General features: G+C 35.7%; 2 protein-coding genes across 4 annotated transcripts in view; both read left to right on the forward strand.

The window, feature by feature from the left end:
* Positions 1-746: 746 nt before the first annotated feature.
* Positions 747-14,008, forward strand: LOC127935846 (death-associated protein kinase 2). Of its 2 annotated transcripts, none has more exons than XM_052534034.1 (12): positions 747-962; positions 4,178-4,348; positions 5,121-5,342; positions 5,786-5,924; positions 6,376-6,505; positions 8,800-8,848; positions 9,456-9,482; positions 9,942-10,094; positions 10,213-10,258; positions 10,367-10,456; positions 11,114-11,200; positions 11,362-14,008. In XM_052534034.1, exons 2-12 carry the CDS (start codon positions 4,287-4,289, stop codon positions 11,440-11,442), a joined length of 1,086 nt encoding a protein of 361 aa, XP_052389994.1. In that variant the 5' UTR covers positions 747-962; positions 4,178-4,286; the 3' UTR covers positions 11,443-14,008. The 2 variants fall into 2 exon arrangements, with proteins under 2 accessions (XP_052389994.1, XP_052389995.1); XM_052534035.1 differs by lacking the exon at positions 747-962 and adding an exon at positions 1,064-1,289.
* Positions 14,009-14,414: 406 nt separating this feature from the next.
* LOC127935289 (rho guanine nucleotide exchange factor 2) overlaps positions 14,415-19,306 on the forward strand; it is a 43,773-nt gene continuing 38,881 nt past the window's right edge. For both annotated transcript variants that reach the window (XM_052533021.1, XM_052533022.1), the window contains exon 1: positions 14,415-14,609. The gene's annotated coding sequence lies outside the window, so the exon portion shown is untranslated. The remainder of the gene's footprint in view (positions 14,610-19,306) is intronic.

The following is a 19,306-nucleotide window of genomic DNA, read 5'->3' on the forward strand; positions in this document are numbered from 1 at the left end:
GCATACTATGCTTTGGGGAACACTTCTAATGCCACATACTATTTGATATGGATAGTATGAACACTGAGATGCAGGGTCTCTCGTTGGATTCTACACTTAAGTATGCAACTTTACAGATCTTCTTTATGCACCAAGAGCTTGTAACACTCCAAATAGAAAGGGAAAATGGAAATCACATTATAAGACCCCTTTAAATGGAAGCACTGTGGTTCAGATATTCTTGTGCAACTAGTATGACTATTTCAATTTCTGATAGCCATTCCAGTTTTAACTAGTATTAATTACTACAAATTATTATTTAGTTATAACGAAATATTTACCATCATCTATTTCGGTTTATTGAGTAGCATACTGGTACCTTCTAGACACACATATCTTTCCCAACTGCTCTATTAAAGAATAGCTACTACCTAATGTATAGTTACTAGATTAATTTGAATAAGTGCAAGCTGCAATCAAAATACATAATGCTGTGACACAAATGTGATTAGCTGGTATCTGAGTTCCACATATGATTGGAATAGTTATATAGTAGTCTAGTTGTTTTGGTAGGATGGATTGCTTACAAGGAATTTTAAGAAGTTACAAAAAGTGTTAGTGTAGGTCTGTGGTTTCCAAACCAGTCCTGCGAGCACCCCCATGCTCAGTTTCTGCGTCACCCTCATCTATCACACCCTATTCACTCATAGGCTGGAGACTGCAAGACCTGAAATGGGTGTGTCAGATATAGCCTAGTGAGACAAACAAAATGTGAGGTGCTAGGGGTGCTTGTAGAACCGGTTTGAATAGCACTGGTGTAGCTGGGTGTAGAGGCGTAGTGTTAAATCGGCTTGCCACATGCACTGCACTGACATGGTCAACATGAGCGTTTCCTCATTTCTGTACTAGCAGCCAGAGGATCTACGGAGGAAATACTGTCCGTCAGACAGACACGAAACGGCTTCTTGACTGATCTATGCCAGGTACGTCCCATAATTTAACCGATTCTTCAGGTTACAGAGGATTTGACACTGAACAGGCTCTTCTATTTGAAAGCAGGGAGATACGTGATAATAAAACTTGAACATTTGTCGCAGTGCATGTTACTAATATAAGTTACTAATACAAGGGAATGGACAGCGTTGCATCGCGATCGTGACGCTTTGGGGCTTCCTAGGTGCGTAGCTACGAAACACTCGCAGTGGAATCTAGAACAGACACGACGCGCGGGAATGAAACGGCAACAAGTTTCCACACGCAGGTCTCGTTCACGTGTCCTGCGCAGATCCGATGGGAGATGTTTGATTTGGGTATATCACATAATTATATGATTTCGTTTCATCGCATGCGGGATTTTCTGTCATTGTCAGAACCAAAAGCAAAAACTGCAGTTTAAACTTTATTTTTCTTCCATTGACATTATGTTTCAAGATTTGTCAAGACTGCTTGAATGTAAAAAACCCTGTGTGAGTTTCAAAACTGCCAATGACTTTATTACGTTGTTTAAAATAAAATAACCAAGTAATACAGACTGTTGCATAATTAGGTTATAGGTAGTGAAATATAAGTGATTATTACCTAGACCTAACTTACTACAAGGGTCTGGCTAACAAACCACAAAGTGACGTGACAATCAGCCAAGTATGGTGACCCATACTCAGAATTGGTGCTCTGCATTTAACTCATCCGAAGTGCACACACACAGAGCAGAGAACACACACCCGGAGCAGTGGGCAGCCATTTATGCTGCGGCGCCCAGGGAGCAGTTGGGGGTTAGATGCCTATTGCCGGCCGGAGATTCGAACCCACAACCCTAGGGTTAGGGATCAAACTCTCTAACCAATAGGCCACAACTTCTACAATTCTATAATTACACCTGATATTTCTTCTGGATTTAGGGTTTTTTAAAAAAAGAAAGAAATGCATGTTTCTTTTGTCAGGATTTGGTTTGCAGCGCATGGATTTAGCTGAAAGGCATTACTGATTGCATAATTTTGTCCGATTGTAAGATAAAATGTCAGGTAACCTGTGTGATTCATATGATAACATCTAGTTAACTGCTTTCACACAAGTCAAAACTGTATTTTAACATGACTAAATCATCCTAACTTAAAGTTATTTTGGGTTCAAAGTTATATTTGCTTGTGGTGGGTTTCCTGGAAGCTTGAACTAAAATAAATAATGTCACACAAATATTTGTAGCTCTAAGACCAAAATCAAGGATGTGGTCATTATTTTGGGCATTTTATGGTTGCAGATGTGATCTTAGATACAGCAGGCAGATTTCAGACTTTGGAATTGCTCTTCAAGTTCTTTCTTTGATCGTGAATAGAAGTGAATGAAAGCTCAAATCTCAGAATCCACTCACTTGAACATGCAGGCGTAACTCAGCTGTGTTTACAAAATAAAGTAGCTATCATAATGTGATGGAAGATAAGTTCTATCCTTATAGTGTATATACCTTTTAAGCTAAAATGTTGCAAAATGCATTAATGATGGAAAAATGACAACACAAGCTGAGACTAATTTTTGAGCACAGTTTTACTGGATATGAGTGAGTTATTTGACACAGCCGAGTGAGTGTTGCTCCAATGAAGCGAAAGGGGAGTTTTGTGTTGTGCAATGAAGGCTATTGTTCTGCTCTTTGGCTTTTTTCCTGGTATTTTACTGTAGGAAGCTGAAGTGAGATGGGTGGTGTAATATTTTGGAAAAGCTATTCCGTTTCCTCTAAACACAGCTGATGTGCACTTTCAATGTCCACTTGTTCTGTAAACTTCAGTTTGGCACACAGAAATATAGACTGTTGCCTTTATCATCACAGAGCAATGCAGATGGATTTAAGAACATGAGATGTGTAGTGTGTTTGCATCTGTGTATAGCGCTTGTCTTCTAGATGTGTGTTATGTAAAATAACTTTTTCTTTCCAAAGACACTCTCTTGCTTGTGTTTTGCTCTTTCAGCTTCTAAGCACTGAGCTCTGATTGGCTGACTGGGTGCTCCAGACACTGTAAGACTTTGATCAAACACTTTAAGTACTTTTAAGTACTTTTTCTGAAAAGAAAATGTGTTTGGTTTGTTTCTGTGTGAAACTAACAGCCACAATGCTAGACAGGCTCTTTCTGGTGTGGTTATATCGTTGCTAGGGTATTCTGGGTGGTTGCTAGAATGTACTGTGTGTTTGCTAGGGCATTTATGGCTGATTGCTAGGACATTGCTAGGTGATTGCCAGGGTTTTCCATCTGGTTGCTAGGGCATTGTTGGATTGTTATATATATAATAAAGAATAATATTCTTGCTTCTCTCAGCAGTCTTTGAGAGAGAGTCTGCTTGTGAACTTAAGTGTTAGAATTAGTGTCTGTTCACCTTCAAATGCAACAGATTTGTCTGGCTTTCAAATTAGATGAACTGCCATTTGCAGTTGCTCTCAATGCCATATTTTCCACATTCACAGCACTTTTACATTATTCACATCAATTGGAGTGTAATGTGAAATAATCCACCTCCAGTATCACACCATTTATACTTATAGCTCAAATGTTCTCCTCTGAAATGGGTAAATGATCGATTATATTGGTAGACAGGCAGATGGATAGACATGCTAAAACAAGACCTTGTTTGTTTTGTCACTCCACAAATAATCGTTCTCCTCCCAACACCTCTTCATTCAATGTCTCATTTCTTCCTCCCCTGGTGACAAATCGTGTTAGCCACTGAAATCCAATTACACCACAACTCAATGTGGGGAATTGGCTCATTATTTAATAATGCATTAATATACGTAATCATGGAAGTGTAACTGAGGTCTTGGCAGCACTGTGTTCATGCTCTGTGCTGCACATTGTGGCCTATTGGTTTGTCCACACTTGGCTGAAGTTTTAGGACTGTCTTGTTTACGTATGTTCGAATTGCTAAAGCATTTAGTCTAACATTTTTTCTCATGTGTGTAATTCTGGCTTATCAGACCCTCTGGGGTCTCGTAAATTATTTCCTTATATCTCTTCTGTTTATATCTTTCTGTTCCCAGCTAGTGTGGTTGTGCTGTCACACCTTTAAAGGCTGCCAGAGCAGTTAAAGTCATAAAATGCTTACTTAATAAATGATTGTGCAAGTTTAGTTAAATTCTTATAGAAATGCTTTCTGTTTGTTTGGAGTTCTGTTCAACTGAAATAGGCCACTAACAACTTCCTGTGGTTTTTAGGTGTGGACCTAATACTTACCCCAGTATGAGAACTATACAGTAGCCCATAGCTTTCCTTTGAACATTTACGGACAGAGGACATCGAAAAGACAAAGAGAGAATCAGCAGCATGGCTGTCTTCAAGCTGGATAATGTTGAAGATCTTTATGAGATTGGAAGCGTTTTGGGAAGGTAAAATGATGCACATCTATTTAATTTCTCTTTTATTATCTTTCCTGGAGAAAAAACAATTGATCAGATGATGGTACCATGTACTACTGTTCAAAAGTTCGAAAGTAATTAAGATTTTAAGAAATGTATGCTTTTATTCAGCATGGATCCATTAATTACAAAGTAAAACATTGTTTCAATAAAAAATGTCATTCAAATAAATATTGTTCTTTTGAACTTTTGGTTCAGTGAACAATCCTGGAAGAAAAGCAGATACTATCTTGGTATTAACATTTTCAAAATGTAAATGTTGTAAAATGTTGCCATGTTAATACCAAGATATTACTTTAAGTGCCTCTAAAATGCTATTTAAATGCCAATGTATATGAAAATTATCATACTTTTTTTATATATATTATATTATTTTTATGAAAATTAATATTTTGATGTTTGCATAACCTTTAAAAATCTTGCATCGGTAAGAGTTTTTAAAGTTTTTAAAGCTAATCCGATTAAAAAATACAATAAAAAATGTGAAATTATTGCAATGTAAAACTTGTATATAAAATAAAACTTTTATCTTATTTAAATATATATTTTAAATTGTAATTGATTATGGATTATGTAATCAAAAATAAATACAAATGATCAAGATAAAAAAATCTAAAATAAATTGAGAAAAAAATAAAAAAAAAATTAAAATAATTTACAATGCCATATATACTAAATATTAGTAATACCTAGGTCTTATTTTAACACTTATCTCTATTTATTCTGTCTTTTGTCGTTGTAGTGGTCACTTTGGACAGGTGTGTGAGGTGCGTGAACGGGCCACTGGTGTTCTGTGGGCGGGGAAATTCCTGAAGCTGAAGAAAGGCGCAGGAAGCAGGTTAGGCCTGGAGAGGAAGAATGTGGAGAAGGAGGTGGAGGTCCTACAGAGCCTTCAGCATCAAAACATCATGGCTCTCAGAGATGTTTTCGAGAGCAGGTCAGAGGTGGTTCTCATCGTTGAGCTGTAAGTATGTGTTTGTTTTTCTGAGATTAAAAAAAAAAAAAAAACACTGGGAGGAAACACACCTGAATGAAGGTGATAGATAGAGAGAGGAGGAAGATTGTATGTAGAAAACAACAGAAAGTTAAGATTTAATATCACCTAAAAATATAAAGTAAAAAAAATCTAAAATATATTTAACATGAATAAAATATATATTTTAGGGCCTCTTTTTTAATGAACCTTTATTTCATGAAAATTAACCACGTCTCCCACAAATTCACATCATCATAATGCAGAAAAAAATATGGAAAGTTGAACTGAAAATTAAACTGAATTACAGTTGCAATTTACAATTTAAATACTATATTTAAAAATAATAAAAATGTTTGCATTACATGAGAATAATAGTATTTCTTTGTTCTTTGATCTATGGTTCATTCTTCTTTCTTGTTGATCTTATCTAGCATAAAGGGTGGCGAGCTCTTTGATTTCATCGCTGAGAAAGAGAACCTCACAGAGACGGAAGCCATTGAGTTCATGAAGCAGATTCTGGAAGGTGTCCGCTACATGCACCAAAAAAATATTGCCCATTTCGACCTGAAGGTAGGAAGGCAGCCCATCTTTCTGCTAGCCTCCATCTAAATAAGTCAGAACTACAAACCAATTAACCACATGAACAGTTTCAAATGACCTTCGAAAGTTAATTTTAACTGTGTAGCAAGCATGTCACTTCCTATAAAGATTTCAGTGAGGAAGCAGACCTTTGGGTGTACCTTTCTCAGCCAAGCTGTCACCTCTGACCAAAATGAATTTCACACTCCGAACACAACAGGATCTATTCAGAAAAAAGGACAAATATCTTGATTGTGTTCACTTTGTGGAAATGCCCTAAATCCACTATATTTTAAAAAGCACATGGTTTAGGTTAGATGAATTTCATCACAAGTTTAAAAAATGTACAACTTAGTAAACTAAACGTATAATTTACAATAAAAATCAGTAACCATCTTGTGCATATGGCAAAAATGTTCTTTTCTTCCTTCTTGTTCTTCAGCCGGAAAATATCATGTTGTCTGACAAACACGCTCCCCATCCAGACATCAAGATCATTGATTTCGGCATGGCTTATCGCTTTACTCCAGGAGAAGAGTATAAGAGTTTAGGTGGAACCCCTCAGTATATCGGTGAGTGGTTCAGTCTATGTGGTTTGGGTTCAAGTGAAAAGGCCATAAACCTACGCTGTGCAGACCTGAATGCTTGTCCAATACCACAAGCATGAGATATGCACTACTGTTGAGGTCGGAATTTAAGAAGATTTTTTTTTTTTTAACCAAGGCTACATTTATTTGATCCAAAATACACTAAAATATGTAAGGTTGTGAAATATTAATGCAATTTAAAGTATTTCTATTTAAATATATTATAATATAATAAATAAAAGGATATTATTCCCATGATGGCCGAACTGAATTTTCAGCATAATTACTCTTTAGTGTCACATGCTCCTTTAGAAATCATTATAATATGTTTATTTGCTGCTCAAGATTGTATTTTATTTTATTCTTATTAACAGTGTCAGAAACAGTTGTGCTGCTCTATATTTTTTGTGTAAACTGTGACACATTTTTTTCAGGATTCTATGATGAGTAAAAAGTTCAAAAGAACAGCATGTATTTCATATAGTTTTGTGACTGTGTGACTCGTGCTGAGTCATAATGCACACGGGCTAATTTTACGAGCTACAGGCAAAAGTGAAATATGTCGATTTTGAGGTTTTCGCAACTGTCAACTGAAGCGTGCACACAAAGACACCTCCGATTGTGTCATATACAGTATAAATATACAGTAAATATACAGTACACAGAATTACAGTCTTTAAGTATTCATGCAAACATAAACTGTTATGTCTTTAGTGAACATTTGGGGAACCGTTGGGGAAAAAAATCTGGATATGTAACATTATATTAGATCCATGAAGCGTGTGCACATGTTGAGTTTGCATCTGCTCCAGTGTGTGTTTGAATCTACTCAAGCTTTAGTCTCTGCGTGCATTATGTTCCTACCTTTAGCAATATGCACAATTTTTATTTCTAGCGGTCTCCATGGAGACTGAGTTCAGATGACATGGCAGAGCTCTTTAAGTTCAGCGGAAAATTGAGTGGACAGGAACAGAAATAACTATTGTTAGATCAAATAAGTGATGTCACTGCTGATGTACAGCAGAAATGTCTTTGAGTCATACATCACTGAGTAACCTAAAGGAAAAATACTGAAATGTGACAGACACACACACACACAGACACACACTGGTTGGCCTGCTACACTCATCAGAGCTCTTACAGAATGCAGATGCACACATATTTTGTCCGTGTGGCCTGAAACTGTGAACTTCACTAGTCTAGAGAGAGACCAGTATTATTTTCTAACAACCAATTACAATAGGGATACTTTAAATACTGAAATGCAAAACAGAATTAGTTTTAATTCTGATTTTGGACACAATAACAAATAGTTGAATTATTTGAACAGTAAAAATATACATAATTTAAATAAATATGAATTATAAACAAAAACGAATGTATTAAATAAATAAATGTAAATATATTATTAAATAATAATACTAATAATAATACCAATAATAATAATTTTACTAGATTTTTTCAGATGTAAATAGTCTTAATGCATAATATAAATATTAAATAATAAATTAGAAATATTGTATTAGATAAATACATAGTTTAATAATATAATAGTAAATGATAATAATTAATATAAAATAATAATGTTAGTAGTTGTTGTGAGATAAAGTCTTTACATAATAATAAAAAAAAAATGTATTTCCTATAAATGCTGAATAAATGTAATTGTACATAGAAAACTGTGATTATTGGTACAGTACAAACCAAGTATTATTTCTACATGATATTTAGCAGACCCCCTTGTTTAAAGTGACTAGCACTTTACTTATCATGAGGACATCCTTTGTGAAGAACTAGAGGTTAAGTGTTTTTCTAAGCACATATGGTGATCTCAGTAATGGCTGAACCAGTTTTAGCTGCCGAAATCCTCAGTAATGAAACTATCACCGCCACTTTTTTATTTCAAATGCATTTTCATTTGAACAGGTTTGTCCACTTTAAAGAAAAAATAAAATATCCTTGTGTACTCTCTCTCAAGTTGTACCAAGCAGTTTGTGTTCAAAAGTCATGAGGGTGAATAAGTGATAAAAGATTGTTTTTTTGTTAAACTATTCCTACGAATTGTTTTCAGTCACAAAACAACAAGCGATTAACAGGAGATGCCTTCATGCATAGTTTGTTTGTTAGTCAGCTACTGTCCAGCCAAAGCTCTTAGAAACGTTTGATTAATGCAATAAAATTGCTGATAAAAATGCTGAAGAGTTTATGAGGGCCAACAAAGAGTTGGATATTTTCATTTTCACTTGCATTAAGCATTTGTGTCTCTCCATCTGTTTCAGCCCCTGAGATTATCAACTTCGAGCCTCTCGGTACAGCAGCAGATATGTGGTAAGTCTTACCTGATTAAATTAGCAACACAAACACTCATACATACATGGAAATATAGTGTTAGAGTGCTTAAGGGAGTTTTCGGTCATGCTCAGACTTGATTTGTCTTCTTTCAGCATCCCCAGGTGCTCGTTAAAGTGCATTTGTCTCAGCATGTATATGTATTCGTACTTCATAATATGCATCTGAAAATGGATGTCATGTGCGGAACATTGTCAGAAGGCAAACTATTTTGGCTTTTGACATAGCGCAGTAGCTATCATCTGCCGCGCCAAAGAAAGCAACTCAAGTCTAGTTAGCATAATGTTAGCATAACGCTCGTTCGGTTTACATCTCATTTGTTCCTGAAGCCCGGCTAGTACAGCACGGCACAAACGAAGCCGAGGTCATGGGTTTGATTTCCAGAGAACACTGATAAAATGTGAAAATTCACTTTGGATAAAGTAATATATTAAATAAATAAAGGTTCTATATCAATGTAGACCTTAGGAATTATAGTTTATACTCATATGATATTAAAAATTGCATGTTAAATGTCTTAGAACTCTATACATTGGTTTTAAGAGTCAATTAATGATGATTAATCATGTTCTTTGATGTTTTTCAGGAGCATTGGTGTCATTACCTACATTTTGTAAGTAATCTTCCATTGTTAATCATACTATAACACTCCTGGCGGTCAAACCCTTTAAGAATGAGTCTGCAAACCAAAGTGCTGTTCCAAATATTCAGATTTTAACTGGGACATAAATTACCTCTGAAATAAAGCCTCCCTTTGACAAGCAATGTGCTTTTTTAAGTTTATAGGTCAGGTCCTGTGGGTTGAGATGAGTGATGTCAGAAATGAAGTCCACCAGACACAGAGTACATAAACAACAGAGTGACTAGAAATAGCCTTTATGGCTTTATGCAGGGATAAAGCAGTTGATCTTGGTGTGCATATTTTTTAAATGTTAACATATTTTCTATCATCCCAGATTATTGTTGAGAGATATTTCAGAGATAATACACGTAGAAACTGTTGTATTTTGATGGAAACTCTGCTTGCCATAATACATTTTTACTACATAAATATTTGTATTTATGCCATCAGTTTGAGTGGCCTGTCACCGTTCCAAGGTGAGACGGACGAAGAGACCCTGAGGAACATTGTGGCACTGAAGTACGAGTTTGAGCCTCACCACTTCAGCCAAACCAGCAACATGGCCAAAGACTTCATCCAGAAACTGCTAGTTAAAGACCAGAGGTGACAAGAATCGTATTTATTTTATTTAAATAATGGAATAATTTAATCTTTAACTGTCTAATCGTAATATTTTAAGTTGCTAAATATTTTTATTCTGCTTTTGTGCATTTGTATTTAGTGAAAGGATGACAGCAGAAGAGTGTCTCATTCACCCCTGGATTAAGGTGAAATGCATAAACTTGCCCGCTTCCTCATATTATATTTTCTGATTCATTTTACCTTCCCTTTAGGATCATTTCAGTAACTGTTTTCCGCATCCATTTCTATTTCAGCCTCTCAATAGAACTCAAATTGCCAAGAGGAACCGCTCCTCCATCAACATGAAGAACTTTAAGAAGTTCAACGCGAGGAGGAAATGGAAGGTTGGTGTTCGTGTCACTGCTGTGGGTTTTGTTAACATGGTCAGAGAAACTCACTATTGGCTGGAGTGTGTAGATTACTGTGTCGATACTCACAGACCAACATTTTCTGTCACAAACTGTGTGTCATGTCTTTTTGTCTCTCTCAGTCATTCTCTGTCCCTCCTGAAGTTTTAATGAACATCTAGTTTAGCTTTTATTTGTCATATGAGCCAATCAGTCATATCAGTTTCAATACTGATATACAGTACAATATATTGTATCAACATCTGTTTTTATATAATTTGATGATGCATGCATTTCATTCGCTGTGATGCGAGTGGTAGCATGTCTCTTAAAGGGAAAGTTCACATAAATGTTAGTTGTGAGTGACCAGGGGCTCTACAAAAAGCAACAGAAATGACTAAAATGTTCCCTTAAGTGTCTGAACAGGCTGCTAACACTACCTTAGCTGGCTTAGATGACTCCCTTCTCTAAACGAACAGACCTATGAGTAAAAGAGAGACACCTGCTGTTCAGTAGAAACACTGAGTCATTGTGTTACTCTGTCATGATGCATTTTTCTTGCTCTCCTCGTCTGGATTGTGACAAATATTTTGCACAGGTAGGCTGTGATATTTATTAAAAATGAACTAACTAGCTGATTTTCTAACCACACAGATGTCCTTTAACATGGTTTCAGCATGTAATCGGTTTTGTCGACTGCAATTACTGTGTAAACCCCGCATCCCGGAGCAACAAGAACTGGTAAGAATCTCATGAAAAATACAATTTTAAAAGCGTGTTAATTGTAGCAAATATTTTTTTCTCATTAGTGTAATGAGAAGTAGCCTACAGGGCAAATGTGCTTAATTGCTATAAATAATGCAATGTTTCTTTACTTGTTCTGGTGGGTTTTTTTCAATCAGAGAGACTGTGAGAGCGATCAGGAGGACACAGGCACAAAACCTGCCTCTCTCTTACGCAGACGTCTTAGTAGCAGTTCATAAATATCACCGGTTGAGGGAGTCAAAAATCACAAGTATCTCCCTATAACGAGACTGCAGCGCTCATTCGACCAATAGTACTTCGTACTGCCAATTGGAGGAGACATGGACCGCAATCAACAGGATCTCTTCACCCATCTGAAGACCTTTAACCTCAGTGCATGCAATTGCCCAACCACCAGCTGCATATCCAGTTACAGTGGATGACTACATCTGAAAGAAAGATGGGGCCATGCAATCATTGTGCTTTTCTATGGTAATATGCAAGCATTTTCATTGAGTTCTACCTCTGACTGACTGAGTGTGTTCTACCTGAATTACTGAGGAGAGGGGGGTCAGGCGTCTTGAAGGATGTACTTACAATATTAAGTTTTCCTTAAACTAAGAGTGTTTTTATTTTCAGATTTATTTTAGTGGGATATATATATATATATATATATGCAACGCTATCTCACGACCAATTTGTATGCGTTTTACAAGGTGGCTTATTCTTACGAATTTGTAAAACCTCACTCGTACGATTTTATACGATTTGTCTAAACCCAAGTGACGGTTAGGTTTAGGGGCGGGGTTAGGTGTAGGTCATGCGTACAAATTCATACGAATTGTGCAAATCGTAAAATACATACAATTTGGCAAAAATCGAATGAATTTGTACGAGTGTAGTCGTACGTATTAGAACGAATAAGCCACCTCGTGAAAAATTACGAATAGCCGTGAGATTGGGTTGATATATGCTATATACACTACTGTTCAAACATTTGGGAATGTTTTTCTTGCAAAGAAAGGAATAGTTTTTATTCAGCAAGGATGCATTACATTGATCAAAAGTGACAGTTAAGATATTTATATTGTTACAAAAAAATATGTATATATATTTCGAATAAATTCTATTCTTTTTAACTTTCTATTTATCCCAAAAAAGGCATTATGCTTTTTACAAAAATAGCACATAACTGTTTTCAGTGTTTGATGTTTACTTAGCAGCAAATCATCATATTCTAGTGATTTCTGAAGGATCGCGTGACACTGAAGACCGGAGGAGTGGATGCTGAATGATTAGGGAGATAAAATTCTTACTGACCCTAAACTTTTTTGAATGGTAGTGTTTAATAGCCTATATCCTAATATATTAAAGCCCCATTTATACCTGGTACTAACATCTAGCACAAATACATGTTAGCAGCTTGCATTAGGAGTTCGAAGGAAGGTCTCTGAGAAATATTGTTCAAATTTAAAATGAATAACATTAAAAAGCACAAAAGCTCATTTAGAAATATACTGAGTAGGCAGACTTTTTTACGTTTACACTACAAATGCAACATGGTCACATGCATTTCTGACTACCTCTGAATGTGGTTTGAGTAAACCAATCATGAAACATTTTGAACCTCATTTAGTATTGAACAACATGTGATTGAATCAATTTAGACCTTGTAAACGGGGCAAAGGTTAATGTACTTTCAGAATTATAAAGGACTTTTGGGCTGAGTGCCTTAAGACATATATCTTCTCAAAAACCTGCTCTAGACTAATACCTATTCTGTCCTGTATTAAACTACCAGAGGCCAAACCGTATTCCCTTTATTGATAATAACATTTTGAGATTCAACCAGTTGCCTTTTTTCTGTATGGCTGAATTAATAGTAGTTCTAGTAGGCATCTTCAGTACGATCATCTCTGAGCAGCGATGGTGTTCATTTATGACATGAACAGATATATACAGCTGTTATAAATCATGTTTAACATGTAAAGCGGGTAACAGTTTTACAACTTATTGGCTTTCCCCATCGAGTTTGAGCAACAGATTTCATGTGAAGAGCCTTTAAATGTATTTGAATGGTGCTGTGCAGTGTTGAGCTTAATGAAATGCTGCTAGAATTATTCTAGACACTAATTGTTGCCTTTAATGTCAGAGTCTCAAGAAACTCTACTGAGTTAAATTAGTCTTTTTCAAAGAATACTGGTCTTCCTTGTATATATAAAATCACTGTTCAGTTTGAGAAGTCTTCCATTATCCAGACATAGCAACATTTTACCCTCTTGCTAGAACTAGTAATGTGAAATTAATATTATATATTGTTGTCATGATATATATTGTATACTATACCTGACTTGCAAGAATGTTACTGTGTCTTCTGTTATGTAACGTTTGCCTGAGGGTTGTAATTCCTGTTATGTCTATTATGTAATATCAGGCCACTGTTAACTTTAAATGTATGCATTTATGTATTAGTACAATTTTTTATGATATTTTAATTTTGTATTATTTATATTTTTAAATGGAGCATGTCAGATTAGTGAGTGGTTTTTCTTCTGGATGAGTCGTTGCCTTATCAAATTTTCTTATGCAGTATTTGGGTGTCTCGTTTGCTATTTGTAAATAATGATTTAGTGTGTGTCTGTTTTTTTTTTTTTTTTTTTATCATTTGATACTGTTTTCTTTGTTATGTATAAATATAGCAATTTGGTGCATGTGGTTTTTCCTATACAGTTTGTTCATTTTAATGTGTGTCCTTGGTTTGTTTGATACTGCTTAGTGTAAATTAAAAGCAGTTTTTTCCTTTAATGTGTCTGTTCAAATTTTAACACATCACGGAAAGCTTGGAATATCAAGGAATTTCAAAGGTGTGATTTTCCAGGGCAGGAAAATCATCTAGCACCACAAATGTTTGAAAAAGTCATGTAGATCAGTAGGTCAAACAGCGAACCCTGACATAGCAGTAGGCCTACCTACTCAATGACCGACCGATTAATAGATAGCTAGCTTTCTTTATTAATAATTCCTTGACCACGTTGGCAAAGACGAATTGTCATTTGGACACTCACACACACACACACACACACACACACACACACGTGGAATGTGTTGTCTAAAATTAAATGTCCATTAATGTAGTACTAGTACTAGAACTGTGTTGTCGTCACGGATGTGGGCGTGGCCGCGAGAGAGCGCGCAGCTCCCGGCGAACGAGCCGATGATGATGTACTTCACCGGAGTGTGTCCGGAAATGTCTTGACTGAAAACCTCTCGGAAACCATCTGGTCACGCCGCTTAGATTACATGAACGCATCAAGAAAATCTCTAAATAGAAAGTAACCATCGAGGAGCGTCTGTCTGGATGAAACTGACAGAAAGACGTCCACTGACAGACCATCACAGCGGACAGGCAAGTTACTAAAAGTTATTATGACCTGTTTTTATCTAGTGGGAACACTCATTGATACTCTTTGGGACATGAAAAAAATGTAAAAAGAAAATGACGCTATATTTAAAAAGAGTAGGACTTTTTAAATCTTTTAACAAGTGCCATTACTTGTTCATTGATATTGCAAGATCAATAAACGCTAACGAAAATGCTATTTCCTGCATTACACCTTTTTTTTTTTTTTTTTTTTTTTTGGTCAGTTCAAAGAATCATCCAAAGAATCAAAGTATTAAAATGTTTCATCATCCTGAATTGTGCGAGTGCGCGTTACCAGTTCTGTATTCATAATGTAAACAATGCCAGCAGTTAAGAGTGAAGTAAAGGATTAGGAGAAGGAAGTGCTTTTTAAATGTTCAGAATGGGGCCCCTGTGTTACCTGAGAACTTTCTGAGGGCCTGCTGTTTTACTTACCTATGCTGTTTAAAAGCATGATTTCATGGAGAGAGAAAAAGAAGGAAGAAAGAATGGATTGAACTAGAGAAAACAGAGGTTAGGGGTGAAACTCACACACAAAAGAAGATCATACTAACTAGAAGATGAGGTAAAGTGACAGATGGATGTGTAACATATATAAAAGAGAGAAAACACTGGAGAATACATAGGCAATGCTCTTAAATGAGTGTTCAGATAAATATACAAAATTATTTTTAGATAAATATAATTTATATGACACTAATTCATTTTATTATTTGTATTTATTTACATTGTTTATTTTTTACATGTTTATTTTTTACAGTTCATTATTATTATTATTATTTATTTTTAATAAATAAAAAAATTAACTATTTATATTGACCTATAAATGGCAATGTAATGTCATATATGGCGATAAGAACATAGGAATACATTGAAAATAGGTCAGAGGTTTATCTTAACAAGGAATCTCTCATTATTTCTGCAAATATTACAGGAATGCTTTATCTGTAACTTTAAATCAGTTCCATTTTTAATTTGCTGACTTAAAGATCACATCTGAGATTCTCAGGAACAGTTGATCTCGTTGTAAATGCATCGACTGAAGAATCTGTGAGTTCATTCCCTGCATTCAAGTGTCAGTGATTTTGATCTGTTGACCTTTTAGAGTTTCTTGGTCTAACGACATTACAATGATTCTTCAGATTATTTGAATATGATCTACTGTATATATTTGAGAACTTGAAGTGCTTTTCATCGGCTAATCTTTTCAGTTGATCAAAGTCGGGTGTAAGAGGAAACCCCTTAACTTCTGCAAACAGGGATCTAGTCATTATATTCAGCATGCTAAAGAGTTCTGTATTAGTAAGATCCCCCCTCTGAGAATACACGTGGCCTTCTTCACATTGAATAAGAAAAGGAAGAGGGTATTAATAGAGATAAACAGGAAGGGGTGGAGGGCATGTTTATAGTCATTTGGTGACTGACAGCACTCAAGGTGGTGAGGATAGTAGACATCTTGGAAGTGAGAGTGCTCAAGGAAAATGAAGGAAATGAGGATCTTTTAAACTATTTTGCCCCCGTTGTTTATATAAAGGCAAAGTGTGCATTTAAAAGTATATTCCACCCAAGAAATGAAAATTCTGTTATTTGCTCAGCCTCATGTCTTTCCAAAATTGTATGACTTTATTTCTTTTGTGGAACACAAAAGAAGATCTTTTTAAGAATGCTGGTGACCAAACAGCTTTGGATCCCATTGACTTTCATAAATAAAACCCTACACTGCTTGTTTACCAACATTCTTCAACATATCTCTTGTGTTCCACAGAAGAAAGGAAGTCATACGGGTTTGGAATGACATGAGGGTTAGAATTTTCATTTCTGAGTGGACTAACCCTCTAAATGATACTTTATTTTTAATATATAAAAATTGAGGTTTGCAATGACATGAGGTTGAATAAATGATGACATGAATTGGTTTGGTTTCTTTGGTTGCCCAGATCATGAAAATGAGTTCTGCAGACTGAGTGAGTGAGCGTGTCGATTTGATTCAGGTTGCATGTGTGGTCATCAGATTCCATTTCTGCAGTATAATTCAAAGGCTCCATTGAAATGTAATAAGTGCAGTTGCCTTGGTTTTGGATGCTAATCCAGTTGCTAAAGTTGACAAACTTGGGTTGAGTCATGAGCTAAATGCCGTGTGCCAGTGATGCACCTGATTTCACACACACAAACACATGCATATATATATATACACACTTGAACACAGCTGGTGACCTGTAGTTCACCCTGACTCATTGTACACATCCTTTCTCCGGTCCGGCTTGTTTGCTCTTTGGGAGAGGGACCCAGCAGTGTGAACATGACATCAGTGGATTATGAAAGAAGGGATGGGAATATCAAAACATAGGCTGTAAGAAATTCTCTTGACATTTAAAAGAGAGCTTGGAAAGAAAGTTGTTGCCTTTAACCATCAAAACAAAATGACGCACGATTCATAGAGAGTAATGAACAATACAAGCGTTTTGAGCTTTTTATTCCTTCATCATTTAGACAGGACAGTGGAGAAATGAAAGCAGGGCCTTCGCTAGAGGAATGAAAGGTGGTGACGATCATGAGAGTGACCTCAACCGACTTGCTGAGGCCAGCCTAAACAGACGCTCAGGACATTTGACAGGCTACTCATCGTCACGAAAGCTTATCGTTTGCACATGTTTTTAAGCCTTGCCCATTTCAACATTCTAAAGAGCTTAAAGCATTCAAACACAAGACACGAAAAACTGAACTGAGTTAGTTGCGCACGAAGACCGTCACGTCTCACGGACAGCAACACCAAACCGAGCTCTCCAGCACGTGAAAGAATAAATACAAATCGCAGTTTAAACATGCAAACAGAAAAAGATGTGAAAGAGAGACACAGAGAGATGCATCTCAAAGCACTTGAACACCGAATTTGCCTCTTCTTGCTCTTGTACCGCCAAATATCTACAAAATTATGTCAAAATACCTGTCTTGGAGAGTAGCCTCGAGGAAAAAAAACAGTTGGTTATGACTTAAGTAAAAATTTAATTTGGAGAAAAAAATTTGATATATATCATCATAATGGATACATTGTCTCTTAAAGTGACCATGCCTAATTTACTAGCTGCTGTATAAAGTTAATCCAAGAAAGACAATCACTCACTCCTCTTGAATTACCTTGTAGTTTTAACAATTTAATCCACAGTCAAACCAAAAATTATTCAGACACCAGATTCTTTTTATTTAATAGCGGGTGCAGGACACTATAATTAATTTATGTAAGTGTTTATAGCAAAATAGAGTAAACTGTGACATATTATACTCTGAATTATAGATCTGAATGTTTGGTTGGTTGTAATTCATTACATACCTTTCTGTCAAGTTAGCTGACATTATCAAGATGAATTTGTTCTGACACAGTTTAACTCTTGAGTTTTCTAAACTATAGCAAATTAACTGTGATAATGTGAGAAATGTTGAAGGTGTCTGAATAAATTTTTGGTTTGACTGTATATTGAATTTTTACAGCGAAGACTATTCAGTGCTATTTTGGAAGTGAAGTGAAAGTCTTGACATTTGCCAAGTGTGGTAACCCATACTCAGAATTGGTCCTCGGCACACACTTCACTTTTAAAGACATCAGATATGTTCAAGAAAAATCCACTGTCCATTTCCACACCTTTGTTGAGCAATGAATCGGGCAGTAATTTGATCTGTCCATTGTTTGGGACTAGACTCTGACGTCAGGGTGCATATAAAGAGAGAAGGTGGAAGAGGGGCAAAAGTACACACGAAAAAGTAAATGTATCAGTGAGAGGGAAAATAAGGGAGTATAAAAGACTTTATAAGAATTAGCTGTTTTGTGTGCCTGGAGGAAAAAAAGCACTGGCTGCCTTCGTCGTGACATAATGTGAATATGGTATTATCAGTAATCTTGTGATGATCTTTTAGAATTTTTAAAGGCTATCTATGTTGGGCAAATGTACACTGAGTCCAACTGCCAAAAGTGAAAATTTAGCAGCCAAAATATCAGCCATAAAACAGTATGTTGCATTATTAAAATGTATGTATTTTTTCCAATGACAAATGTAATTATTTAGTGATTTTGTCCTTGCATATTTGTTACTCAAGTACTTAAGAAAAAAAAAAAGAAAACTTTTAGCATCCTAGATAAACCAGATTTTAAGATTCTTTTATGGTGCTTTTTGTTTCCTTTTTGAAGTTTGGTACATACAGTTCTTTATTCCCATGATTTATTACAACATGAGTTTGAGTAAATGACAGGATGACTTTAAAAATGACTGTATTTAAGCACAAAGATGCATGTTTGATAAGCATTAAATACAGTGCAATGACAGTTTTGTTGCTTTGGCCCCATGATCGCTACAGTCTCAATCTCTACATTCTCTTTTATACAGCAGTCAGTTCACTTTCTCTCATTGTACATGCTTGCACACAATGGTGTGGAACAGGTACTTATCTGTGCCTGTTGGCAGACTGTGTCTTTGGACATGTACATTCATAGACAAATTATTTTCAAAGCATTACTCACTTTTAATATTTGCTCCGAACAGGAATACTAGATATAGACAGAAGCCATTTTACTCTACAGGAAATGGTTTTATATGTGTGCTTCACAATAGTTAGAATGGGAATTGGGAATAAAGAAAAGGATGGAAGAGGACCCACTCCAAATGATTTCAAAACCGTGTTATGTAATAAGC

The sequence above is a fragment of the Carassius gibelio genome, chromosome A19 (assembly GCF_023724105.1).
Source record: "Carassius gibelio isolate Cgi1373 ecotype wild population from Czech Republic chromosome A19, carGib1.2-hapl.c, whole genome shotgun sequence".
In the NCBI taxonomy this organism is placed as follows: domain Eukaryota; kingdom Metazoa; phylum Chordata; class Actinopteri; order Cypriniformes; family Cyprinidae; genus Carassius; species Carassius gibelio.

Bases quoted from the DNA above. Each gene is read 5' to 3' on its own strand.
- LOC127935846 (XM_052534034.1), top strand. From the start codon at position 4,287: ATGGCTGTCTTCAAGCTGGATAATGTTGAAGATCTTTATGAGATTGGA. The intron at 10,259-10,366 runs GTGAAATGCATA...TTTCTATTTCAG, and splicing joins TCATTCACCCCTGGATTAAG to CCTCTCAATAGAACTCAAAT. The intron at 11,201-11,361 runs GTAAGAATCTCA...TTTTTCAATCAG, and splicing joins TCCCGGAGCAACAAGAACTG to AGAGACTGTGAGAGCGATCA.